Source organism: Mirounga leonina, unplaced genomic scaffold (assembly GCF_011800145.1).
Source record: "Mirounga leonina isolate KUSES-001 unplaced genomic scaffold, KU_Mleo_1.0 Mir_447, whole genome shotgun sequence".
NCBI classification, from domain to species: Eukaryota; Metazoa; Chordata; class Mammalia; order Carnivora; family Phocidae; genus Mirounga; species Mirounga leonina.
Window position 1 is genome coordinate 1,730,859 of NW_023270757.1, and position 27,927 is coordinate 1,758,785.

Consider the following 27,927-nt stretch of genomic DNA (forward strand, 5'->3'; position numbering starts at 1 on the left):
TGCTCTCTGTCTCTCATTCTCTCTCTCTCTCAAATAAATAAATAAAATCTTTAAAAAAAAAAAAAAGTTGTTGATGTGGTTAAATACCTAACTTCACCATTATAAATATATGAGCCAATAAACCTAACTACATACCAAATTGACAATATAATCACATAAGAGGGAATGAAAAAAGAACTAATACAAGTAATTTAAACAATTTAACATAAAGAACTGAAAACAAAATCCTGACCTTAGACACTAGGGTATGGTTTATAGTGGTATAGTTCAAACATTCTATGTACTAAATGTAATGTGGTACCCTGAATTGAAATATAGAACAGAAAAAGCACATTAACATAAAAACTGGTGAGATTAAAATAAAATCTGGATTTTAGTTAAAATCAATATAACAATGTTGTCTTTGTTTTTGTTTTTTTTTTTTAAGATTTTATTTATTTATCTGAGAATGAGAGAGAGAACACGAGAGGAGAGAGGGTCAGAAGCAGAAGCAGACTCCCCGCTGAGCAGGGAGCCTGATGCGGGACTCGATCCTGGGGCTCCAGGCTCATTACCTGAGCCGAAGGCAGTCGCTTAACCAACTGAGCCACCCAGGCGCCCCAACGTTGTCTTAGTTTTGACAAATGTACTATGGTAATGTAAGATGTTAACCATAGAAAAATACAGGAATTCTCTGTATTTTCAACTTTTCAGTAAATCTAAAATAATTCAAAAATAAAAATTTTTAGGGGCGCCTATGTGGCTCAGTCAGTTGAGCATCTCCTGCCTTTGGCTCAGGTCACGATCTCAGGGTCCTGGGATCAAGCCCCACATCAGGTTCCCTGATCAGTGGCGAGTCTGCTTCTCCCTCTCCGTCTGTGATCTCTCTTGCTCTCACTCTCTCATAAAAATAAATAAATAGGGGCGCCTGGGTGGCTCAGTTAGGTTAAGCGACTGCCTTCGGCTCAGGTCATGATCCTGGAGTTCCGGGATCGAGTCCCACATCGGGCTCCCTGCTCAGCGGGGGGTCTGCTTCTCCCTCTGACCCTCCTCCCTCTCATGTTCTCTGTCTCTCAAATAAATAAATAAAATCTAAAAATAAATAAATAAATAAATAAATAAATATTTAAAAAATAAAAAATTTTAAATATCTGTGTCAACATTATTTATACTAGATCCCCAAAAAATGGAAACAGCACAAATGTCCACCAACAGATGAGGGGATAAATAAAATGTGGTACATCCATACAATGGACTATCTTCAGCAATAAACAGGAATTAAGTACTTACTGATACATGCTAAACATGGATAAACCCTAAAAACATTACACTAAGTGGAAGAAGTCAGTCACAAAATACCACATATAGTATGGTTCCATCTATACAAAATGTCCTAAATAGGCAATCTATAAAAAGAGAAAGTCAATTGGCAGCTGCCTAGATTGGGGGGATGGAGGAAATGGGGAATTATTCTAATGGGCATGGGGTTTCTTTTAGGGGTGATAAAACTGATTGTGGTGGGGCACCTGGGTAGCTCAGTCGTTAAGTGTCTGCCTTCGGCTCAGGTTGGGATCAAGCCCCACATCGGGCTTTCCGCTCAGCGGGAAGCCTGCTTCTCCCTCTCCCACTCCCTTCTGCTTGTGTTCCCTCTCTCACTGTGTCTCTCTCTGTCAAATAAATAAATAAAATCTTTAAAAAAAAAAAAAAGAAAAACTGATTGTGGTCATGGTTGAGCAATCTGTGACTATGCTAAAAACCAATGAATTGTATACTTTAAAAACATGAATTGTGTGATATGTGAATTATTTATCAATAAAGCTGTTAAAAGTGTGTATATATGGGGCGCCTGGGTGGCTCAGTTGGTTAAGCGACTGCCTTTGGCTCAGGTCATGATCCTGGACTCCTGGGATCGAGTCCCGCATTGGGCTCCCTGCTCGGCAGTGAGTCTGTTTCTCCCTCTGACCCTCCTCCCTCTCATGTGCTCTCTCCCATTCTCTCTCAAATAAATAAATAAAATCTTTAAAAAAAAAAAAAAGTGTGTATATATGTCTCCTCCTATCTACTGAAAAGGAAACCCAAAAACAATGTCACCCCACCAGCAACAAACATACTCAGCACCTAAATCTTTGTTTCTTAAGACCATTCCTCACCAAACGATACTAGACCTTCTTGGAGAAATGACCAATTCCAAGGTTGGGCAAGAAAAGCACAAGATAGGGGAGCCTGAGTGGCTTGGTCAGTTAAGTGTCAAACTCTTGATCTCAGCCCAGGTCTTGATATCATGGTTTTGATATCATGGTTTTAAGTTCAAGCCCCATGTTGGGCTCCATGCTAGGTGTGAGCCTACTTTAAAAAAAAAAAAAAAAAAAAGCGCAAGATATACCTAGAATACCTTACTTAAGAAGAAGAAGAAAAAATAAGAAACAAAAACACTACTCAAAGACTAATGGGGTCCTATCAAAAGGACACAGGATCTAGCTTGAAGAGTCTCCCACTGGCCAGACTGGGAATAATTTTAATATCAAAATGAATGACAATAATGGATTATATAATACACTGACTTTTTTAAGCCTTGAGTCTACACTGATATTTTAAAATAAATGAATGAAGGTGAGGGAAGTAAGTTTCTTCACAACAGAATGCCAACTAATAAACATAGAAGGAATGATCAAAAACCATTTTACAATCAACACAGTATTCAGTTTCAAGCAAGAATTACGAGTGGATGCTAAAATCTCTGCGCAGAAGGCTGTTGAATACAGGATATTTATACAATCTCAAGGCCTTTTCCCAGATACTAATAATTACAAAAGAATAAAATGTATTAGGGCACCTGGGTGGCTCAGCTGGTTAAGCATTCGATTCTTGATTTCGGCTCAGGTGATGATGTCAGGGTTGTGGGATCAGCCCACGTCACAGTCTGCTTAAGATTCTATCTCTGCTCTTCCCCACCCTCTCCAAAAAAAAAGGAGAAAATGCTATCACCAGAGAAAGCTGGTGGCCACCACTTTAACCAAATAATCAAAATTAACATCATTAATGATTAGTCAAACTGATATTACATGCGTTCTGATGTGATGCACCAAGGACACCACATTAGTTATGTAATATTCCTGATTTTAAAAAATGCATAGCCTTAATCTGATCATGAGGGATTAGACAACCTCAAACTAAAGGGGAGAATTCTAGTCAAGGGGGCACCTGAGTCGGATGCTTCACTGACTAAACCACCCAGGTGCCCTGAAATTAAAAGTTTTTTAAAAAGCAGTTCATGTCCTCCAAGATTTCAACAGAAGTAGAGGGGAAGGGGTGCTGGGTGGCTCAGCTGGTTAAGTATCTGCCTTCAGGGCGCCTGGGTGGCTCAGTCATTAAGCGTCTGCCTTCGGCTCAGGTCATGATCCCAGGGTCCTGGGATCGAGTCCCACATCGGGCTCCCTGCTCGGCGGGAGGCCTGCTTCTCCCTCTCCCACTCCCCGTGCTTGTGTTCCTGCTCTCGCTATCTCTCTCTCTGTCAAATAAATAAATAAAATCTTAAAAAAAAAAAAAAAGTATCTGCCTTCAGCTCAGGTCATAGCTCAGAGCCAGCCATGAAGATCTACATGACATATCACAAAGCAGCAAAACATATAACCTTGATGCATTTCAGTCTCTCATTCAAAGTCTATTTAGTGTTAGTTTACAAGAAATTCTATTAAGTTTATTTGACTACTAAACACATAGTTGAAATTATAGCAAATTAAAAGGAAGAGAGGTAAACATGCTATCAGATCAAAAAATTAAACTTGGGGCACCTGGGTGGCTCAGTTGGTTAAGCGGCTGACTCTTGATCTCAGTTCAGGTCTTGATCTCAGGGTTGTGAGTTCAAGCCCCATGCTGGGCTCCACGCTGGGTGTGGAGCCTACTTAAAAAAAAAATTAAGCTGTCAAGGAATAAGGGGAATATTTTATAAAACACAACATGACCTGGGGGCACCTGGGTAGCTCAGTCAGTTAAACGTCTGCCTTCAGCTCAGGTCATGATCCCAGGGTCCTGGGATTGAGTCTGCATCAGGCTCTCTGCTCAGTGGGAAGCCTGCTTCTCCTTCTCCCTCTGCCTGACACTCTGCCTACTGGTGATCTCTCTACTTCCCTGCCTCCCTCCCTCCCTCCCTCTCTCTCTCTCTCTCTCTCTCTCTGTTAAATAAATAAATAAAATCTTAAAAACAAACAAAACACAAGGTGACCTAAGGATTAGGTCTAGTTAACTAGATGCCTAACTGTAAAGAGTAACAGGGTCCACACACCTCAAATATACCTAATGGGGATCACTGCTTTAAAAATGCTCTACATCAAGGGGCACCTGGGTGGCTCAGTCATTGGGCGTCTGCCTTCGGCTCAGGTCATGGTCCCAGGGTCCTGGGATCGAGCCGTGTCAGGCTACCTGCTTGGCGAGAAGCCTGCTTCTCCCTCTCCCACTCCCCCTGCTTGTGTTCCTGCTCTCACTATCTGTCAAATAAATAAATAAAAATTCTAAAAATTAAAAAAAAATGCTCTACATCAAGCTCTATTACAAAGCTGTCATCATCAAGACAGTATGGTCCTGGCACAAAAACAGGCACACAGATCAATGAAACAGAACAGAGAACCCAGAAATGGACTCTCAACTCTATGGTCAACTAATCTTCGACAAAGCAGGAAAGAATATCCAGTGGAAACAAGACAGTCTCTTCGACAAATGGTGTTGGGAAAACTGGACAGCCACATGCAGAAGAATGAAACTGGACCATTTCCTTACACCACACACAAAAATAGACTCAAAATGGTTGAAAGACTTAAATGTGAGACAGGAATCCATCAAAATCCTTGAGGAGAACACAGGCAGCAACCTCTTCGACCTCAGCCACAGAAACTTCTTCCTAGACACATCACTAAAGGCAAGGGAAGCAAGGGCAAAAATGAACTATTGCAACTTCATCAAGATAAAAAGCTTTTGCACAGCAAAGGAAACAGTCAACAAAACCAAAAGACAATCAACAGAATGCGAGAAGATATTTGCAAATGACATTATCAGCTAAAGCGCTAGTATCCAAAATCTATAAAGAACTTATCAAACTCAACACCCAAAGAACAAATAATCCAATCAAGAAATGGGCAGAAGACCTGAACAGACCTTTCTGCAAAGACATCCAAATGGCCAAAAGAACATGAAAAAGTGTTCAACATCACTTGGCATCAAGGAAATACAAATCAAAACCTCAATGAGATACCACCTCACACCAGTCAGAATGGCTAAAATTAACAAGTCAGGAAACGACAGATGTTTGCGAGGATGCGGAGAAAGGGGAACCCTCTTACACTGTTGGTGGGAATGCAAACTGGTGCAGCCATTCCGGAAAACAGTATGGAGGTTCCTCAAGATGTTAAAAATAGAGCTACCCTAAGACCTAGCATCCACACTGCTGGCTATCTACCCCAAAGATACAAAGGTAGTGATCCAAAGGGGCACCTGCACCCCAATATTTATAGCAGCAATGTCCACAATAGCTAAATTATGGGAAGAGCCCAGATGTCCATCACAGGTGAATGGATAAAGAAGATGGGATGGAGATACACACACACACACACACACACATTATGCAGCCATCAAAAACGAAATCTTGCCATTTGCAACTACGTGGATGGAACTAGAGAGTATAATGCTAAGCGAAATAAGTCAATCAGAGAAAGAAATTATCATATAATCTCACTGATATGTGGAATTTAAGAAACGAAGCAGAGGATCATAGGGGAAGAGAAAAAAAAATGAAACAAGATGAATCCAGAGAGGGAGACAAACCATAAGAGACTCTTAATCTTAGGAAACAAATTCAGGGTTGCTGGAGGGGAGAGGAGTCGGGGGATGGGGTAACTGGGTGATGGACATTGGGAGAGTATGTGTTGTAATGAGCATTGGGTATTATATAAGACTTATGAATCACAGACCTGTACCCCTGAAACAAATAATACATTATATGTTAATTAATTGAATTTAACTTTAAAAAAAAGAAAAAAAAGAAGAAAATAAAATGCTCTACAGAATAAAATTTAGAACTGTGCCCTCTACTTATTACAGAAGGTTAACTTACTGAATACTTCTTTTTTTTTTTTTTAAAGATTTTATTTATTTATTTGACAGAGAGATACACAGTGAGAGAGGGAACACAAGCAGGGTGAGTGGGAGAGGGAGAAGCAGGTTTCCCGCTGAGCAGGGAGCCCGATGCGGGGCTCGATCCCAGGACCCTGGGATCATGACCTGAGCCAAAGGCAGAAGCTTAACGACCCAGGCACCCCTGAATAATTCTTTTCTCATCTTTCTCATATACGAATATCTTATATAATCCTATAAAATCCAACCTTTGTTTTGTTTCATTAGCCACTTTTCAAGCTGGTATCACCCATACTTAATTATAATAGTTCTAAATGTTTTCTGACCTGGCAGATAAATCTCCTCTTCATCCTCTCCCCCCTTTTTTTAAAGACTTTCCAGCCTTATTCATCCAAGCTTATCAAGTTTCAGTGGAGGTTGGGGGAGGGCAGGGGGTGGAAGCTGAGATCTTTTTAGAACTGCTCAAAACACAGTTTATTGGGGCGCCTGGGTGGCTCAGTCGTTGAGCATCTGCCTTCGGCTCAGGTCGTGATCCCAGGGTCCTGGGATCGAGCACTGCATCGGGCTCCCTGCTCAGTGGGAAGCCTGCTTCTCCCTCTCGCTCTGCCCCTGCTTGTGTTCCCTCTCTCGCAATCTCTCTCTGTCAAATAAATAAAATTTTAAAAATCTTAAAAAAAAAAAAAAACACAATTTAAGGAGAATAGACATCTTTACAATATTAAGTTCCCTACTCAGGAGCATGATATGACTCTCCATTTTATTCAAGTCTTTTTTTTTTTTTTTTTAAGATTTTTATTTATTTATTTGACAGAGAGAGACACAGTGAGAGAGGGAACACAAGCAGGGGGAGTGGGAGAGGGAGAAGCAGGCTTCCTGCCAAGCAGGGAACCCGATGCGGGGCTCGATCCCAGGACCCTGGGATCATGACCTGAGCTGAAGGCAGGCGCTTAACGACTGAGCCACCCAGGCGCCCCTCAAGTCTTTTTTTAAAAAAGCTTTTAAGCGGGGCGCCTGGGTGGCTCAGATGGTTAAGCGTCTGCCTTCGGCTCAGGTCATGATCTCAGGGTCCTGGGATGGAGTCCCGCATCAGGCTCCCTGCTCAGCAGGAAGCCCGCTTCTTCTTCTCCCTCTACTGCTCCCCCTGCTTGTACTCTCTCACTCTCTCTGTTGAATAAGTAAATAAAATCTTTAAAAAAAAAATAAAATAAAATAAAAAAGCTTTTAAGCAAAGTATCATAATCTTCTTCATCCAGGTCTTGCGTGGATTATTCATAAGTATTTTACAGTTTTGTGGCTAATAGGAAAGAGCTCTTATGTTTGCTAATCAATCACTGCTGGTTTATTAATAAACTATGACCGAGCCTCAGACATTGTTCTAAATGCTGGGAATTAAAGCAATGAAAACACCAAATGCCCTATCTTTATAGAACTTACATCATAGCTGGAAAATAATCAGTATACAAGTATAAACTTATAAGTAAATAATTTCAGAAAACACTAGTATTATGAAGAAAAATAAAGCAAAACTGAGGGAAAGAAAGTGGTAACACAAGGGCTTATTTTTACAGTGCAATTTTTACTTTGCAAAGTAAGGCATACATATATATATATATGGCCAAGAGCATGAAAAGAAAAGAGATTAAATGGTTTTCTTATTAGTGAAAGTGGAAGAACAAAATGAGTAGTAATGCTGGGGGCACAAGTGATATTTGTGGCCATAAATTTAAAGTGAGACCAGTTAGCACTCTTGTTTGTTTTCTCCAACCACACTCAGCTGTTCAGGTTCAATGAAGTAGAGTTCACAAAGTAATGAATTAATCAGAAGTGAAGTTTTGCCTCAATTGTAAGTTTTGCTTTGTTTTGTTTTAAAGAATATATTTATTTTGGGTGCCTGGGTGGCTCAGGTCATGACCTTGAGGTCCTGGGATTGAGCCCTGTGTCAGGCTCCCTGCTCAGCTAGGAGTCTGCTTCTCCCTCTCCTTCTGCCCCTCTCCCCATTTGTGCCTTCTCTCTCTCTCTCTCTCTCTCAAATTAATAAATAAAATCTTAGAGAAAGAGAGCATACGAGCAGGGAGAAGAGCAAAGGGAAAAGGAGAGACAGAATCCCAAGCAGACTGCAGACTCCATGCTAAATGCGGAGCAGACGAAAGGCCGGTTTCCACAACCCTAAGATCATGACCTGAGCTGAAATTAAGAGTCTGGAACTTGGGGTGCCTGAGTGGCTCAGTCGTTAAGCGTCTGCCTTCAGCTCAGGTCATGATCCCAGGGTCCTGGAATCGAGCCCCACATCAAGCTCCCTGCTCCGCGGGAAGCCTGCTTCTCCCTCTCCCACTCCCCCTGCTTGTGTTCCCTCTCTCGTTGTGTCTCTCTCTGTCAAATAAATAAATAAAATCTTAAAAAAAAAAAAGAGTCTGGAACTTAACTGACTGAGCCACCCAGGTACCCCTTGCCTCAATTATAGTGAAGGAAGAGAGAAATGAGGGAATTGGTAACTTGATCCCACAAAATGGTATAGAACACTTGTAGGCATTAAAAATTTTATTCACTAAATCAATGTAACTGGGTAAACAAAGAAATTACTATATGTGGGGGATGACAGACAGTGAAAAGGTGGTGTGGCTAATGGCCTGGATCTCAACGGAAACTAAAGAATATCGGAATAGGGTACCAGAGTATATAAGCTGGCAAAAGAGAAGGAAGTCAGTTAGATGCTTAAAATACTTTCAGTTACAAATTTTGGTCATAAAGTCTAGGGTAATGCACTAACTACACAATGGAACCAGCTGGAACTCTTTAAAAAATACATATCAAACCAATAAAATAAGAATTTGAAGGTGGCATATTACCATAAATATTTTTAAGCAGCTCAATTAACTGTAATGTACAGCCAGAATTGAGAACCAACAGTCTTGGGTGTGATCATGGAAGTAGGTAGCTGAAGCAGGCTGGGAAAAAAATAAGCTGCGAATTTCAGAAATTCTAATGAAGTTTTCTTCTATTATTCCCAATATAAATAAAAGCATGAACTATGTTCAAAGTATTTTACATGCATTAACTCATTTCACACTCATAACAACCCAATAAAGTACAACTAGTATTATCTTGTTTTTAATGAAGAAGAAGAATGGAAGAGAATAGAATTGTACTGAATTGTCCTAGGTTATTGGGGCACCTGGGTGGCTCAGTCAGCTGGGCATCTGACTTTGGCTCAGATCATGATCTTGGAGTCCTGGGATCAAGCCTTGCATCGGGCTCCCCGCTCCCTCCCTCTGCCTCTGCCCCTCTGCCTGCTCGTGCTCTCTCTCTTTCTCAAGTAAATTAAATCTTTAAAAAAAAAAAAGAGTCCTAGGTTATACATGACATAGTATAATATATATTTTTTAAGATTTTATTTATTTATTTGACAGAGAGAGAGAGGGAGAGCACAAGCAGGGGGAGCAGCAGCAGGAGAGGGAGCAGCAGACTCCCTGCAGAGCAGGGAGCCCGATGTGGGGCTCGATCCCAGAACTCTGGGATCATGACCTGAGCCAAAGGCAGATGCTTAACCCACTGAGCCACCCAGGCACCCCCACAGTATAGTATTATTTGAAGATAAACTGTGCTGAGTTATAAAGATGCATTTATAAGCCCTAAGGCAACTACTTAAAAAAAAAAAAAGACATATAGCTAACAAGACAATGTGGAGATAAAGAGAATACTAAAATATATTCAAATCGGGCGCCTGGGTGGCTCAGTTGGTTAAGCAACTGCCTTCAGCTCAGGTCATGATCCTGGAGTCTAGGGATCGAGTCCCGCATCGGGCTCCCTGCTCAGCGGGGAGTCTGCTTCTCCCTCTGACCCTCCCCCATCATGTGCTCTCTCTCTCTCAAATAAATAAATAAAATCTTTACCAAAAAAAAAAAAAAGTCTGCCTTCAGCTCAGGTCATGATCCCAGGGTCCGAGGATCGAGGTAGAAGCCAGCTTCTGCCTGCCACTCTTGCCTTCTTGTGCTCTCTGTCAAATAAATAAATAAAATCTTAAAAAAAAAAAAGCAAAAAAAAAGGACAAATTAAAAATAAATAGTAAGGAAAAATAAAATAAAATAAAAATAGCAAGGTAACAGACTCAAACCCAACCTTATCAATAATTTCACTAAATTCACTATCATGACAAATGAAAACATGTCTCTATAAAAACTTGTATGCAAATATTCATAGCAGCACTACTTAAAATAGCCAAAACACAGAAACAACCCAAATATCCCTCAAGTCAGAATCAATAAACAAAATGTGGTCTTTCCATGCACTAGATTATTCAGCCATAAAAGGAATGAAGTACTACTAATATATGCTCTAACATGGATGAACCTAGAAAGCATTAAGCTATTAATGATACCATATCAGAAATTATCAGGGAAATGTAAATGATATTACATCAGTAATTATCAGGGAAATGTAAATCAAAACCACAATGAGATATTACCTTATACCTGTTAGAATGACAATTATCAAAAAGAAACAAGTATTGGGAGAGGATGTGGAAAAAAGAACACTGTCAGTGAGAATATAAATTGGTGTAGCCATTATGGAAAACAGTATGGAGGTTCCTCAAAATAAAAAACAGAAATACCATATGATCCAGTTATTCTACTTCTGGATATTTATCCAAAGAAAACAAAAACATTAACTCACAAAGATATATTCACCCCTATGTTCACTGCAGCATTATTTACAATAGTCAAGATATGAAAACAACTTAGTGTCCACTGATGGATGAATGGCTAAAGATGTGTGTGTGCATACACATACACACACATGCACTGGAATACTACTCAGCCATAAAAAGAAGGAAATCTTGCAACATGGATGGACCTTGAGGGTATTATGCTAAGTGAAATAAGTCAGACGGAGAAAGACAGATGCTATTTGATTTTACTTCTATGTGGAATCTAAAAAACAAAACAAACTAACAAAATAAAACAAAACTCATAGATAGAGAGAAAAGATCAAGAGTTATCAGAAAGGGGTGCCTGGGTGGCTCAGTTGGTTAAGCGACTGCCTTCGGCTCAGGTCATGATCCCAGGGTCCTAGGATCGAGTCCCACATTGGGCTCCCGGCTCAGCGGGGAGCCTGCTTCTCCCTCTGACCCTCTCCTCTCTCATGCTGTTTCTCTCTCGCTTGAAAGTTGTTTTCTTTAAATAAATATAAGTGCATGTTTGGAAAAAAAAAAAAAAGTTATCAGAAAGGACGGGGATTCGGGGTGGGTGAAATGGGTGAAGAGGGTCAACTGCATGGTTAACAGATGAAAACTAGACTATGCTTTGGGTTTTTTTGTTTAAGATTTTATTCGTTTATTTGAAAGAGAGAGCACGAGCTAGAGAGCACAAGCAGAGGGGAGCAGCAGAGGGAAAGGGAGAAGCAGACTCCCCACTGAACAGGGAGCCGATATGGGGCTCAATCCCAGGATCCCAAGATCAGGACCCAAGCCAAAGGCAGCCACCCGACTGACTGAGCCACCCAGGTGACCCTAGACTACGCTTAGTAATGTATACAAAAATCAAATTACTATGCTATACACCTGAAACTAGTATGTTTTATACCAATTTTGCCTCAATTTAAAAAAAGTCACATACTGCATAATTTCAACTATAGGAAATATCCAGAATAGGCAAATCCATAGAAAAAGCAAGCAGACTAGTGGTTGCCAGGGGCTGGGGGGTGGGGGTGGGGGTACATGGGGAGTGACTGCTTAAAGGGAAGAGAGGTTCCTTTTGGGGTGATGAAAACATTCTGGAACTAGATAATGGTTGTTTTTAAATTGTTAAAATGGTGAATTGTTTTCACTGTCTTTTTTTTAACTGAAGCATAACTGACACACTTTACATTTTCAAGTATACAACACAGGGATTCTACAAGTCTATACATTACGTTATGCTTGCCACATACCTATATCTGTCACCTACAATGCTATTACAATACCACTGACTATATTCCCTATGCTATGTACCTTTCACCCCGTGACTTGTACATTCCATAATTGGTAGCCTGTATCTCTCATTCCCCTTCATCTATTTTGCCCATCCCCCACCCAGTTAAAATGGTGAATGAACTGGGTGAATTTTATGTGAATTTTGCCACAATGAAAAAAAAAAGGGGGACGCCTGGGTGGCTCAGTTGGTTAAGCGACTGCCTTCAGCTCAGGTCATGATCCTGGAGTCCCAGGATCGGGTCCCGCATCGGGCTCCCTGCTCGGCAGGGAGTCTGCTTCTCCCTCTGACCCTCCCCCGTCTCATGCTCTCTATCTCATTCGCTCTCAAATAAATAAATAAAATCTTTATTAAAAAAAAATGAATGAAATCATATAGCAATTAGTTTTTTCATATTAGCATCTTTCATTTTGCAATGTGCATTTAAGGTTCCTTCATTTATTATTATTATTTTTAAAAGATTTTTATTTATTTATTCATAAGAGACAGAGAGAGAGAGAGAGAGAGAGAGAGGGGCAGGCTCCCAAGGAGCAGAGAGCCCGATGCAGGACTCGATCCCGGGACTCCAGGATCATGACCTGAGCCGAAGGCAGTCGCTTAACCAACTGAGCCACCCAGGCGCCCCTCATTCATTTTTTTTAAAAGATTTTATTTATTTATTTGACAGAGAGAGAGATAGAAAGAGCAGGAACACAAGCAGGGGGAGTGGGAGAGGGAGAAGCAGGCCTCCCGCCGTGCTGGGAGCCCGACACGGGACTCAATTCCAGGACTCTGGGATCATGACCTGAGCTAAAGGCAGACACTTAATGACTGAGCCACCCAGGCACCCATGTATGATTTCATTTATATAACATTCCAGAAAAGGCAAAAAAACTACAGAAACAGTAAAAAGAGATCAGCAGTTTCCAAAGCTTTATTTTTTTTTTTTTAAGATTTTATTTATTTATTCATGAGAGATAGAGAGAGAGAGGCAGAGGGAGAAGCAGGCTCCCCGCGGAACAAGGAGCCCGATGCGGGACTCGATCCCAGGCGTCCCAGTTTCCAAAGCTTTAAAGTGAGGCAGATAGGATTTTAGAGTTGGAGTACAGGGGATTTTTACAGAGGTAAAACTATTCAATAGGACACTGTAATGGTGGATACATGACATTATTCATAGAACTTGTCAAATTTCATAGAGGGGTGCCTGGGTGGCTCAGTTGTTAAGCGTCTGCCTTCAGCTCAGGTCACAATACCAGGGTCCTGGGATCAAGCCCCGCATCAGGATCCCTGCTCGGTGGGAAGCCTGCTTCTCCCTCTCCCACTCTCCCTGCTTGTGTTACTGCTCTTGCTCTCTCTCTCTCTCTCTGTCAAATAAATGAATAAAATCTTTAAAAAATTTTTTTTCAAAATTCATAGAACTTTAAAGCATACAAAATGAGCTTTAATGTATGCAAAAATTTTAAAAACCATTGAGGAGGTCAGGGGATCCCCCGAAGCAATGTGGAGTAGGTCAACAGAATATAACTGTATTACAAATGTATCAAACAACCTCATTGAAGGGAGTTGGAGGAAAAAGATGCTGACCAAAGTAACTTTAGAAATGAGTGGAGTCTTTAAAACTAAAGGCAAAAGGAACTGCCAAAAGGCACTCTAGCTGATAAAATTGTTTCCCACAAAAAAAAAAAAAAAATTGTTTCCCACAGGAGTATGAGTTAACAATTCTGATACTGCTATATATGTGTACTGGAATTGAACTACATAAATAGATGATGGACAGTGGGAGCCAGGTTTCTCACTGTCAAAGCAGGAATCTACAGGTAAGTAAGGGGAGGAAACTATGATGATCCACCAGTAATGGATTAGAGACTCAGTATAAACTCATATTTAGCTTAAATATATATATATATATAAATTTTAAAAACCTCATATTTAGCTTAATATAAATACAGATGGTGACATACAGACTTATAAATATATGTACAGAATGGGTTAATATACACAAGTATATTTCCTTGCTCAATCAGCTGAGAAGGCCTAGAAGCGATGACACACCAATAACAATCAGCACACCTAGCACCCCAAGATCTTGGTTTATAACACTATTCTCCAATCAAAAGAAACAATAACATCTTGAAGAAATGGCTGATTCTGGGACTGGAACAGAAAATATACAAAATGAGCCTGGAGCACTTTTTAGTGCCAGAAAGTAAGTGTTCAAAAAATAAACACCGAAGAGTATAAACCCACACTGAGAGTGTATGTCAAAGGAGCACAGGAGTCAACTGAAAGAGCTCTCAATAGCCAAAAACAATAGCTACAACAATTTGAACAAATAAAGTAGTACTGGATTATAACTCAAAGTATAAAATAAATATCCAGAAGTCCATACTGATATAAATTAATGACATGAATAAAGTAATACATTAAGGAAAACAGACAAATCTCCCATGCAGAAGAATTTCAAATAACTTCTGCAGATACTCAAGGAATGTTACTCCCTAATCCTTACGTGTAAAATGAGCTTAGTGACTTCCTTCCAAAGAGCACGCAACGGAAAGGGAGAAGAGGGACTAAACTTACAGTAGAGAAACATGACAAACACCACTTTGGCCAGGTAATCAAGATCAACATCAAGATCATAAATCATGTTGACAGCAGGCATCCTTAATATGTGATGGAAATGGCACTTTACCTCTCTGATCGATCTTCCTCACAAAAATTCATAACCCCTCTCTAATCCTAAGAAAAACATCAGAAAAATTCCACTAGAGGAACATCCTAAAAAATGCCTGACCAATGCTCCTCTAAACTGTCATGGTTATGAAGAACAAGTAGCCTAAGGAGACATGACAACTCAATGCAATGGTGTGTCTAGATAAGATCTTGGAACAGAAACAGTACTTAAGGTAAAAACTAAGGAAATCTGAATAAACTACAGACTTTAATTAATAATAATGTACTAACATTAGTTCATTAATTGTAACAAATGTACCATACTAATCAATAAGCTGTTAAAAATAGGAGAAACTGGGTCCAGGGTGTAGAGAACTTTGTACTACCTTCTCAACTTTTCTGTAAATCTAAAACTGTTCTAAAAAATAAAGTCTAGGGTCACCTGGGTGGCTTAGTTGGTTAAGCATCAGCTCAGGTCATGATCACAGAGTCCTGGGATTGAGCCCCCATCAGGCTCCCTGCTCAGTGTAGAGTCTGCTTTTCCCTCTCCCTCTGCTCCTCCCCCCTGCTTGTGCTCACCCATGCTCTCTCTCTCTCAAATAAATAAAAAATCTTGGGGCGCCTGGGTGGCTCAGTCGTTAAGTGTCTACCTTCGGCTCAGGTCATGATCCCAGGGTCCAGGGATTGAGCCCTGCATCGGACTCCCTGCTCAGCAGGAAGCCTGCTTCTCCCTCTCCCACTCCCTTGCTTTGCTCCCTCTCTCGCTCTCTCTCTCTCTGTCAAATAAATAAATAAATCTTATAAATAAATAAGTCTTTAAAAAAATAAAAAACAAAGTCTACTTTCTAAAAAAGTGCAAGTATGCAAAAACATTTAGCATGTAAAAAAGCGTGAGTGGCCATATTTTTTTCAAAGATTTATTTATTTATTTGAGAGAGAGAGAGGGAGAGAGCACAAGCAGGAGGGGCTGAGGGAGAGAAAATCTCAGACTCCACACAGTGCGTGGCGCCTGATGCTGGGCTTGATCTCATGACCCTGAAATCACAACCTGAACCGAAACCAAGAGTTGGTCGCTTAACTGACTGTACCACCCAGACGTCCCCTGAGTGGCCATATTACCAACAGGCAAAGGAGGACTTCAGAACCGTGATAAAGAGAAACATCTCATAATAAAGTTCATTCATCAAGCTTAACAATCCTAAAAGTATATACATCTAAGAAGAGCATCAAAGTATATGGAGCACAAACTGACAGAATGGGGGGGGGGGTTGGGAGGGTTTTTTGTGGTTTCTTTTTAAAATTTTAAGTTTTTACTTAAATTTTAGTTACTTAACATATAGTGTAATATTAGTTTCAGGAATAGAATTTAGTGATTCATCACTTACAAATAACACCCAGCGCTCATCATAGCAAGTGCCCTCTTTAATACCTATTACCTATTTAGCCCATCCTTCTGCCCACCTCCCCTTCAGTTTGTTTCCTATAGTTAAGAGTCTCTTAACAGTTTGCCTCTTCCTCTCTTTTGTTTTCCTTTCCCCTATGGTCATCTGTTTTGTTTCTAAAATCCCACATATGAGTGAAATCACATAGTATTTGTCTTTCTCTGATTTATTTCACTTATCATAATACACTCTAGCTCCATTCATTGCATTGCAAATGGCAAGATATTCTTTTTGATGGCTGAGTAATATTCCATTTTATATATGCATATATATTCCATTATATATATACACATATATATACATATATATGTACACATATATATATGTATACACACACACACACACACACATATATACCTCTTCTTTATCCATTCATCAATCAATGGACATTTGGATTCTTAACATAATTTGGCTATTGTTGATAATGCTGCTATAAATATCAGGATGCATGTGCCCCTTCAAATCACTATTTTTGTATCCTCTGAATAAACACTCAGTAGTGCAATTTCTGGGTCCTAAGGTAGTTCTATTTTTAACTTTTTTGAGGAACCTCCATACCATTTTCCAGAGTGGCTGCACATTTTGCATTCCCACCAACAGGGTAAGAGGGGTCCCCTTTCTCTGCATCCTCGCTGACATCTGTTGTTTCCTGTGTTAATTTTAGTCATTCTAACAGATGTGAGGTGGTATCTGATTGTAGTTTTGATTTCTATTTCCCTGATGATGAGTCATGTTGAGCATCTTTTCATATGCAAGCTGACAGAATTGAAAAGAGAAATAAACAGATCCACAATTAAAGAAAGTCCAACACTTCTCACTTAGTAATTCACAGAACAAATATACAGAAAATCAGTAAGGATACACAAAATTTGAAGAACGCGATCAACTTGATATAACTGATAATTATAGAATACTTCACCTAACAACTGCAAAATACACATTCTTTTCAAGTGCACAAAGAACATTCACCTAGATAAACAAGATGCCGGCCCATAAATAAAGCCTGGATAAATTTAAAAGAATATAAATCATACACAACATGTTCTCTGACCACAATGGAATTAAATTTGGAATCAGTAATAGGAAGACATCTTATAAAATTCCACAAGTATTTAGAAATTAAACAACACTCTTCCAAATAATCCATCAAAAAAAAAAATCACAAGAGAAATTAGAAAATATTCTGAGCTGAATGAAAATAACAGAAATTGGGGCGCTTGGGTGGCTCAGTCGTTAAGCATCTGCCTTCGGCTCAGGTCATGATCCCAGGGTCCTGGGATCGAGCCCCGCATCGGGCTCCTTGCTCAGCGGGAAGCCTGCTTCTCCCTCTTCCACTCCCCCTGTTGTGTTCCCTCTCTCACTGTGTCTCTCTCTGTCAAATAAATAAATAAAATATTAAAAAAATAAATAAATAACAGAAATTAATTTGTGAAATTCAGCTAAAGTAATGTTTAGAAGAAAATTTATAGCTTTAAGCACTTACATTAGAAAAGAGGAAAGTTTTTAAATCAGTGATCTAAGGGTTCACCTAAAGAAGTTAGAAAAAGAAAAGCAAATTAAACCAAGAGTAAGTAGAAGAAAAAAACAAAAAGAGCAGAAATCAATAAAATTGAAAATGGACAAGCAATAGCAACAGAAACCAATACCTCTAAATCAATAAAAAAGCAAGAGGTGAAATTACCAATATGAGGAATGAAAGAAGGTATACTGGTAAATAACAAGGGAATATTATAAATACTTTCACACCAATAAATTCAACAACCTATTTGAAATGGGACAAAATTTTTAAAAGACACAAATTACCAAAACTGACACAAAAAGAAACAGAAAATCTAAATAGCCCTATATCTAAGGATTGCCAGCAACCACCAGAAATAGGAAGAGGCAAGGAAGGAATCTTTCCTAGAGTCTTCGGAGGGAGCAAGTCCCTGCCAACACCTTGATTTCAGACCTCTAGTTTCCAGAACTGAGACTGATTAATTTCTGTTGTGTTAGACCACATGGTTTGTGGTAATCTGTTATGGCAGCACTGGGGAAACTACTACACATGTGAATAATATGTTGGAGGTAGTGGAGTAAAAAATGTATTATATTTAATGACTTAGTGTTGCCTCTCATTGTGGGGCTACTAGAAAATTTTAAATTGCATTATATTTCTAGTGAAGAGCACTAATCTACTAGTGGTAATAGCACTAACCTAGCTAGTTGCAAAAAAAAAAAAAAGTCATAGTGATTAGAAATGAAGCCACAAAAATGGCTTTCTCTGTAGACACGATTGTGTATGAAAAAAATCCTAAGGAATCTACATAAAAACTATTAGACGTAAAAAGTGAATTTAGGAATAACAGAATACAAAACAGCATATGCAAGAGAATCAACTGTATTTTCTATACTATCAACAAAAAACTGGGGAAAAGAAATTTAAAATACAGTATCATTGACAACGGAATGCATCAAAAAACATTAAATACTTAGGGATAAATTGAACAAAATATATACAAGACCTACAAAAGAAAATTACAAAAACACTACCAAAAAAAACTAAAGAGACCTAAATAAATAGAGCGATATGCCATGTTAAAGTATCAGAAGACTCAATTATTAGTAAGATGTCAATTCTCATCAGGCTTTTTGTAAAAACTGATAAGCATTGTCTATAGTTTATATGAAAATGCTAAAGATCTAAAATAACTAAAGCAATGTTGAAAAAAGACAATGTTGAAGGACATACACTACCTGATTGTAAGGTCTGCTATAAAGAAATAGCAATAAAGACAATATAGTACTGGTATAAGAATATAGACCAATGGAACAGAAAAAGAGAGACCAGAAATAGACCCACACTTACAAAAAATAAAAAGGCACCAGATCACATATAACCTCCAAACTGGTAAGGTGAACAAACATGAAGGAAGGAAGGAAGGACAGTAAGAAAAGAAATTCTACAGAATGAAATAACTAGGTGGTCTGATAGTAACTGATCTCCCTAACAAGACAGTGTGATCAGGAAAGCTGGCTCAGAAAAACTAGTATGTAAATGGAACAGCATATGCAAGGGTTCTAAGAGAAAGAACCTGAAAGTTGGCTGGTGTGACAGATGCATACTGGACAAGGAGAAGATAAGGGTAAAGACAAGGCTTTTGAGCCACAGAAAAATGTTTGTATCACATAACAGTTCTCAATTCTATTCATTTTTTCCCATCCCTACCACTGCTGTTCTCAATTCTCACCTGGATGCCTTCAAGATCTTCTGATGAACCTGCAGCCTCACTCAAGCTGCTCTCCCATATCCATCCTTCGCAACTGAGCCAAACATATTTACAGCCTAAAATCATTACATGGTTTCCTGTTCCCCACAGTGTATGGTCTTAATTTCTTATTTGACTTTTAAGACTCTTCATGACATAGTCCTGCTTTCCCCTCCAGCTTAGTCTCTATTTCCCTTCAAAACTACCTGTGTAGCTAGGGGCACCTGGGTGGCTCAGTCGTTAAGTGTCTGCCTTCAGCTCAGGTCATGATCCCAGGGTCCCGGGATCGAGCCCCGCATCGGGCTCCCTGCTCCGTGGGAAGCCTGCTTCTCCCTCTCCCATTCCCCCTGCTTGTATTCCCTCTCTCACTGTGTCTCTCTCTGTCAAATAAATAAATAAAATCTTAAAAAAAAAAAAAAAAAAAAAACTACCTGTGTAGCTATACTACATTACTTGCATTTTAATTAAATCCACTGTTTTCATTACTTTGTGCCTTTTCATATCATTCTTTTGAGTTTTAAATCAAATGTCTCCCTCTATGTAAATTCACCACCTCTAATCCACACCAAAAATAGTTAGGGACTTCCCTCTGCTTCTATAGAGACATTTGCTCTATTTTAGATTTGTCATGTTGTAGTTGTGATGCATATCTGTAAGACTGTTTATCCTACTAGACTTTAATATTCAGACTGTATGTTATTCATCTTTTTATCCCTAGCCGGCAGCACAGTACCTATTTAATACATTCTTTTTTTCCATAATTAAAGAGACTCATAACATTTATGTTTTTAGGATCTAAGTTTCCCTAAATTAAGATATATATAAACTGCATATACACAATAAAAAAACTAGATTCAAGGAATCCTTTAAAATATTTCAAAGACTTTTAAAATCCTATAAGATTACTCTTCTACAAGTCAAAGATTATATAAATCTAGATTTGTAAATATTAGGTCTGGTTGAAATAAGTTACACTGAGAAACATTTATGCCCCACAGTATTACTTTAAGAATTAAGAACTGGGGCGCCTGGGTGGCTCAGTTGTTAAGCGGCTGCCTTCAGCTCAGGTCATGATCCCAGGGTCCCAGGATCGAGCCCCGCATCGGGCTCCCTCCTTCGCAGAAAGCCTGCTTCTCCCTCTCCCACTCCCCCTGCTTGTGTTCCCTCTCTCGCCATGTCTCTCTCTGTCAAATAAATAAATAAAATCTTAAAAAAAAGAAAAAAAGAATTAAGAATTCCTATAAGACTATTACTTACTATATTTTAAAAGTAAAATTAGGGGCGCCTGGGTGGCTCAGTTGGTTAGGCGACTGCCTTCGGCTCAGGTCATGATCCTGGAGTCCCTGGATCGAGTCCCGCATCAGGCTCCCTGCTCGGCAGGGAGTCTGCTTCTCCCTCTGACCCTCCCCCCTCTCATGTGCTCTGTCTCATTCTCTCTCTCTCAAATAAATAAATAAAATCTTTAAAAAAAAAAAGTAAAATTAATAAACATAGAAACGTAGCAAATCAGTTAACAGGGAGAATTATGAATTTATATTATGCTACCTACTCAATGAATTCAAGTCATACAGGCATATCTACGGTTTTTCATCTTTCTTTAATTCTGTTCTCAATTAAATACTATATTAGAGGAGCCCTAATAATCCACTGCAAATGAAACAGTTCAAAGAATGTTTAATTTTTCAAAAGTTTAAAAAATAATTTGGTTTGGGGACGCCTGGGTGGCTCAGTCAGTGAAGCGGCTGCCTTTGGCTCAGGTCATGATCCCACGGTCCTGGGATCGAGTCCCGCATCAGGCACCACTCCCCCTGCTTGTGCTCTCTCTCTCTGACAAATAAATAAATAAAATCTTTTAAAAAAATAATAATTTGGTTTGGACTATCATATTAGCAAAATGATTTCATTATCACATTATTTTAAGAGTAATAAAGTGGAACTACTAAAATGTTAAAAGACAGAGAAATAGTCAAATCCACTATGAAACAGTAAAACTTTTGACTATTACAAAGCCATAAAGTAACAGCACCAAGGAAAACATGTTATGTTTAAAAAGACAATTATATGGGGCGCCTAGATGGCTCAGTCAGTTAAGCAGCAGGCTCTGGATTTCAGCTCAGGGCATGATCTCCAGGTCCTGAGATCAAGCCCCCAGACAATGGGCTCTGCAGGGAGTCTGCTTGAGATTCTCTCCCTCTGCCCTCCACCTACCACGGGCACACGCAGACTCTAATTTAAAAAAAAAAATACAATTTTATATGGGGCACCTGGGTGGCTCAGTGGGTTAAGCGTCTCCCTTTGGCTCAGGCCATGATCTCAGGGTCCTGGGATCCAGCCCGGAGTCTCAGGCTCCTTGCTCCACAGGGAGTCTGCTTCTCCCTCACCCTCTCCCTCTGCCCTGCCTCCCTGCTCCTGGGCATGCTCTATATCAAATAAATAAAAAGTCTTTAAAAATTAAAAAAAGACAATTATATGATTATTAACCACAGAATCATATACAAGTATGGACAGGATTAGTACATTATATTAATATATTATACAAGTAGAATAAGAATAAAGAAAAATGTAAGATAGGTGAGAATTAAATTTTTTCCTTTTGAATTTCCTTTAATCATATTCTTTTCCAATAAAAAGTTTTCAAGTAGCACATTAAGCTCTACTATACTTACTTGTATGTGTTATGTACTGACATAAGTAGAAAAAATTTTTAAGTTTATAAATTACCTAATTTCTTCCCAAAAAATACAGTTTTAAATTTCAAATAATAAATGTATCTGATTTTGGAACTTCCTACAATCTGATGCTAACCCTACACCTTTACACCAGCTGTAACATGTACAACTTCCCCTAACTTTTAAGTCTTACAAAGCAATCTCCAATCCCAACAAGGCATTCCATTTACTACAAGTCTGTCAAACTGACAATCTGAAAGAGGAGATAAAACTCGAGGCAATAGCTGACAGAAGATAAAATGTTAATTCTTGCATTAAGAAAGCTTATTTGCCCTTACTATCTCAGTTTCAGCAAGCATATTATATTGGAAATTGAAATTCTAACAGAAATTCCCTTCTGCAAATCAGAAAGACCAAATGAGACAACCTGCCTCTGACTCAGCAGCTTTCTTTTGCTTTACAACCTGTACTTAAGTTGCAAGGGTAAGACTAACGTTCAAAACGAGCAGCAAAGCCAATGCAAAATCAGTAACTGTCTTGGCAGGAAACTCCAAAGAAAATATGAGATGTTTTGGTCCTAAATGGAAGATACACAAAGAGCAAAGGTGCCTTTATGTATCTTTATCATTTAAATCCCTTGTGTATAGCTACAAACTAGCTTTTACTGAAGATACTTAACATGTTTCTTTATAGAGAGCACCTCAACCAAATAACCTTCCAAGTCTGGCACCACGAATTGTCACAGCCTACACATCACTGCAGTTCCTTATAATTTAAAACATTTGCGCTTTAAGAAGTCCCCACACACCAGCTCTACTGCCAATTTCTTCAGCTGAAAACTCAAGTTTATACTACAAAATACTATGTTTACTCTCAACAACAGGATGCACTCATTTACAAATTATAGAAGAGTATAAATTACTCCAATATACAACTTCAACATTTCTAACATCATTGCTTGTCTATTATCCAAATTAACAAGTCTAAAAACGTAGTGCACTAAGTGAGGTACTATGTATGGCCAAAATCAACTAGCATATTACCGGTTCACTAAAATCAACTATTTTGCAAAATGGCCACACGAGATACCAATGTAGTGCAAAGTGTGGACTGAGTTTGCCATTATGAGAAAAATGAGTCAAAACAAGCCTATACGAGGCAGTTCACCCTCACGAATACAAATCTAAATTCATTTCTGAGTCCCCAGTCTCACAGCAAGAGGACAGTTTACCAACCTTTTAACGGTAATTAATTCAAAGAACAGGGCAGAAAATAAAATGTGTTTTTTTTAATGATTATAACTGAACAAGAACTGACATTCTTTAACGCGCAGTTTTCCTTTGATACCGATTTTGCTCTTATGTATACACAGATCATAAACTATGCTCTTCTTTTCGGATAGCTTAATACACACGCTCCCCTCAAATCAAGTATTCATTAAAACTTGGCGCCTTGGCCCTAATATCCTCCCCTGTCTTACTACACCCCTCACCTTCTAAACCGGAAGACCGGAAGGGAAGAGCTACTCCTACCGCAAACTGGGGTCTAGGGAAAAAGACTTAACAAGAGTTTGAACACAATTAAGCAGTCTCAGTAAATCAAATTCCCAGATTACGATGTCTGACCATCTCTTTTAGGCAAAACACACAGACAGCTGAGGGGGTCCGTTCGTTACTGGAGATGACACTTACCCTCATATTTGCACAAGTAACTTCGGTAACTGGCCTAAATTTTCCCGTGTGAAACAAACACAAAAAGGATGGGACGCTGGTACTCTTTAAAACTGGGTCATTCCTTATCTGTTCTGATGCGACGCAAGGGAAAAAGGTCCATGAAGCAGCAAAAGAAAAAAAAGACAGCATCCTCAGAGCAGAAAAGTTACAGCTCTCTACACAAGTCAGCACTAGGCGCTCATTAGTTGGTTTAATTTGTGTTTAGTCACTCGGAGTTTAATGGAACCAGCCTTCCGAAAAGTCATCTCCCACAAGGAAGCCCTGAGGATCAGCCACGGTAAGGCGGAGGAGGACATGCCCTCCATTCACCTGAGACACCTGCCCGGGCCGCCGGGCCTCCCCTCGCGCTCTCCGGACCCTTCTCGCCAGACCCCAGCCCTCGCTCTCCACCCACTCTAACCCAGTCCCCGCCCCCTCCGCCCCAGCCCCCTCCCACCCGGCCGTCGCCCAGGAGGTCCCCAGGGCCCAGCCCCCTCGCGCGTCCTGGCAAGTGGTTCTCAGGGGCCGGGGCGGGCGGCGCGGGGAGGCCCGTCCTGGCGCGGCCTCTCCCCCCATCATCACTCCCCGCAGGCTCCGGGGACTCCCCGCCCCCGGAAACCGCGGAGAGACTAGGCCGGGAACGCCAGCCCCGCCACTTTCCGCCTGCTTGGCGACCCCCCGCAGGCGGGCCATCGGAACTCAGCCCTCGGAGTTGCTACCTGCCCGGAGCCCTCCACGGCACAGCAGCGCGGGCCCCGCGGCGGCGCAGCGCAGGGTTCCTCCGCGAAAGGCCCTCCACCGCGGACTCACCTGCCGCCCACTCCACCTTCAGTGCCACCCGGACACAGCCCCTTCCTGGGGCATGAAAGCGCCGGCTTCGCGGCCTGCGCGCCCTCGGCACAGCCGGGCGGGGGACTTGCTCCTGCGGCCGCCGCCTCCACGGCCCGATCTGCGCCTGCGCCGCCTCAAGGGCTCGGTCTCGAGGGGCGCCGCGTGCAGCGATAACGGCCGGGAGCGGGAGCTCGCGCGGGCGGCTCTGCTCTCTCGAGTCCGGCAGAGCGGGCGGCGGGTCGCCTAGGAGCTGCCCGCTGCACTACCGCTCCGACAGCTGACGGCCATGTTTCTGTTCCCTTTCCTTTTTTTTCTCCCCCTCCTTCCGCCCCTTTCCACAGAACAGCACTTTCCTTTTCCCCCCCTCCCTCTCCCTTTCCTACTGCGGGGGCGGGTGGAAAAGGACGTGGGGGAGGGGTGGGGAAGGGCGGGGCAGAGCTAGAGCCCCGCCCCCGGGGAGGGCCGAGCCCGCGCGGCCGCTGCTCCCCTCCCCCCGCCTCCCGCGGCGACCCCCGCGGGGCGTGAGGTCCCAGCCCCACCCCGTTGGAGCCCCTCCTCCGCGTCCGCTCCGCCGGTCCCCAGCCGAAATCGAGCTGGGAGGAAAGAGCCCTGAGCGCTGCTTTGCACCCCTTCTTGCGGGGCTCAGACTCTCTGTGTGGTGTAGGTTTATTGCCTTGGCCTCAGGCAGGTGGCGGCCGCTCCTCTCCGCTTTATCCAAGACGGGGAAAGTGACGCTGCGTCCCTCAAAGTCATTGAGAATGCCGCGCGGGATGCAGGTCTCTGGAAGAGAAGTTTCGTTCCCACGGTGGCAGTTGGAATTTCCACGCATGACGGGGGAGGGAGGGGGGCCCTGAGGCTGGAGAGAGACCCGCGGAATGGCGCTTCCCGAAGTCCTTTCCCCGCTGCAGCGTCCCGAGAGAGTCCTTGGCCGTGCCCCGTGAAGCTGCCTCGGCCGGGATGTCGGGATGGGGACTCCAAATGGAGAAATGGCTTGTTTTAAGTCCTCTCCTGCCTCCTAAGTGTAGGCTCCTTATCTACACGGATGCATGCAAAGTCCTTTCGCCTTCGTGCAAATTTTGCAAACTATTTTTGACAAACGTTTGGAAGTTATTAGAGTGAGGAAGAATAGCAACTAGTTACTCAGTAAGAAGCAAGTGGTTTGAAACAACATTTTTTATCTCCTGGCAAAAAAATAAAAATAAATGGCGAATGATTTCACAGATTCCATGGCAGGTCAAAATTAGAATGGGTAAGATTTGGGTATCTCTGATGAATATTCAAATATATAATGATCATTTTCCTGAGAATTACTCTCTTGATTCAATCTGCACTTTTGATGAAAAGTGTAAGATTAGACCTCAGTCATGAGCGCTCTGTTGTCGGTTTACTTCTGAAGTTTATTGCATATACAGATAGTTCGAATTTTGTAGCCAATGGCAGAAACTATTTTCCTAACTACATTAGCAGTCAGAATTGATTCTATAGAAATGCACAGCAATAGTTATAAGGCTTATTTAGTAATAGTTTGGAGTCAGTTTGAGCACAGTGAAAACCAATATTTGACAACCTGGACAGAAGTTTTTCAAGGAACTAATAACTGGAAATTCAGCTTGAGGACTTCTTGTCCTTCCTTTCTCCAAGCATATTAATTAATAGTTTTAAAGCTAAATAATAGTTTTAAAAAAAGATTTAATATAGACAAGATGTCTTAATGGATAGATTGCGTTAACACACTTAGGGAGTTTTTTCTTCTGGCTTTTTTGCGACCAAAATGGAAGTGAAAAATGGAAGAAGCAATGTATCTCTTCCATTTGATTGACAGATTTTTCTCAGTTTGCAATGTGGGATTTAAGAATTTCTTTAATTTTTTTTCACTATTTTAATTGTCCTATAGATTTCCCATAGATTTGTCATTGCCATTGTCTACCTAAAGTTTCATGGAATGAACTTGTATATTTGGGGCCTAATTTTCTTACCTCGGTAGCTGTTCTTAGGTCTGAAAGTCCTTGATTCAGCAACCTTCTCAACTGCAATCTTACGTGCCCGGCACTAAAATAAGTTCATTTTAATTTTTAACATGTAAATATTTGAGTCTAAAACATGGGAGAGGAGCTTGTTATAATCCTATAGTATCAGTTTCAGTTGAGCCTTTCTAGATGCAAGAATGCATAGAAGAAACACCCAGTCCATTGAAGAAGGGAATACAGACCTGTGATTGGGCATGGTCACTGCATATTTCTGTGGATCAGCATTGCAAAAGAGTTAAATGGAAATCCTGTAAATTTCCTTAAAATAAACAAGATATTTTGGGTAGCCATCTTCCGTGCTGAAGCATCCCATATTATTTTCCTCTTCCTGTTTGTTCCCTCGAAAAACTAAAAATTGGCTATCACAGGAATATTCAAAGACCTTTATACTTCTTTATTTCTTTTGATCTGTTTTATTCAACTCCATGTTTAACAGAAGCATTATAAATCTAACAGTTGAATCTGATTATGGTAATTAATTATTTTTAGAATTTCTTTTTTTATTTTATTTTTAAGTAATCTCTACATCCAATGTGGGGCTTGAACCCACAACCCTGAGATCAAGAGTCATATGCTCTTCTGGCTGAGTCTGCCAAGCAACCCCTATTTTTGTAATTTCTTAATGTCTGAATTCCATACTAGATTGTAAGCCCTTGAGAGCAAGGTTCACATGTCACATGTATATTCATATGTCATGTTCTCTTTCAGATTCAGAATAACCAATATATGATAGAGTTGCAAAAAAATATTTGATGAATGACTGAAATAAATCATGGCTCCCTCCCTTTCTTCCACTCCGTCCTCAGGTGAGTTACTTAATTTTCCTCATGTGTAAAGTGGGTAAAATTATATTCATAAGAAGTGAGATCATTTATTAACTTACAATAAGCTATAATATCCAACAGACCAGTCCAGTAATGAATACTTAGCACATGTGATAGGCAGCCTTTCGTTGTAGATTACAATGACCCCTGCTTCTTGATTTATGCCCTGTGTAATCTCCTTACACTGGGTGTGGAGTGGACTTATTGACTAGCTTCTAACACACAGACTACATCAGAAATGATGAGATGTCTCTAACAAGATGAGGCTATTAAAAAAGAAGACCTGTGGCTTCACTCTTGGATTCTTTCTCTCTTGTCCTGCTGGATTGCTTACTCTGGGGGAAGCTAGCTACCATGTCATCAGGCAGCCCTGAGAATGAGTTCAGAAGTGTATCCTTGCCAAGTTGAGCCTGGAGGTGACTGTAGCCACAGCTAACACCTCCATTTTAGCCTC

At 40.6% G+C, this 27,927-nt stretch overlaps 1 protein-coding gene across 4 annotated transcripts in view; it reads right to left on the bottom strand.

The window, feature by feature from the left end:
* Positions 1 to 24,868, bottom strand: part of DENND4C (DENN domain containing 4C) — a 142,545-nt gene extending 117,677 nt beyond the window's left edge. For 3 of the 4 annotated variants that reach the window (XR_004676184.1, XM_034987925.1, XM_034987927.1), the window contains exon 1: positions 2,813 to 2,848. Coding sequence is in view for 2 of the 4 variants with exons in the window: in XM_034987925.1 (XP_034843816.1) it covers positions 2,813 to 2,837 (25 nt within the window). In the remaining 2 variants the exon portion in view is untranslated. Of the gene's footprint in view, positions 1 to 2,812; positions 2,849 to 24,601 lie in introns of those variants that run through there. The other variant, XM_034987926.1, reaches the window with a different exon arrangement.
* Between the last annotated feature and the right edge of the window lie 3,059 nt (positions 24,869 to 27,927).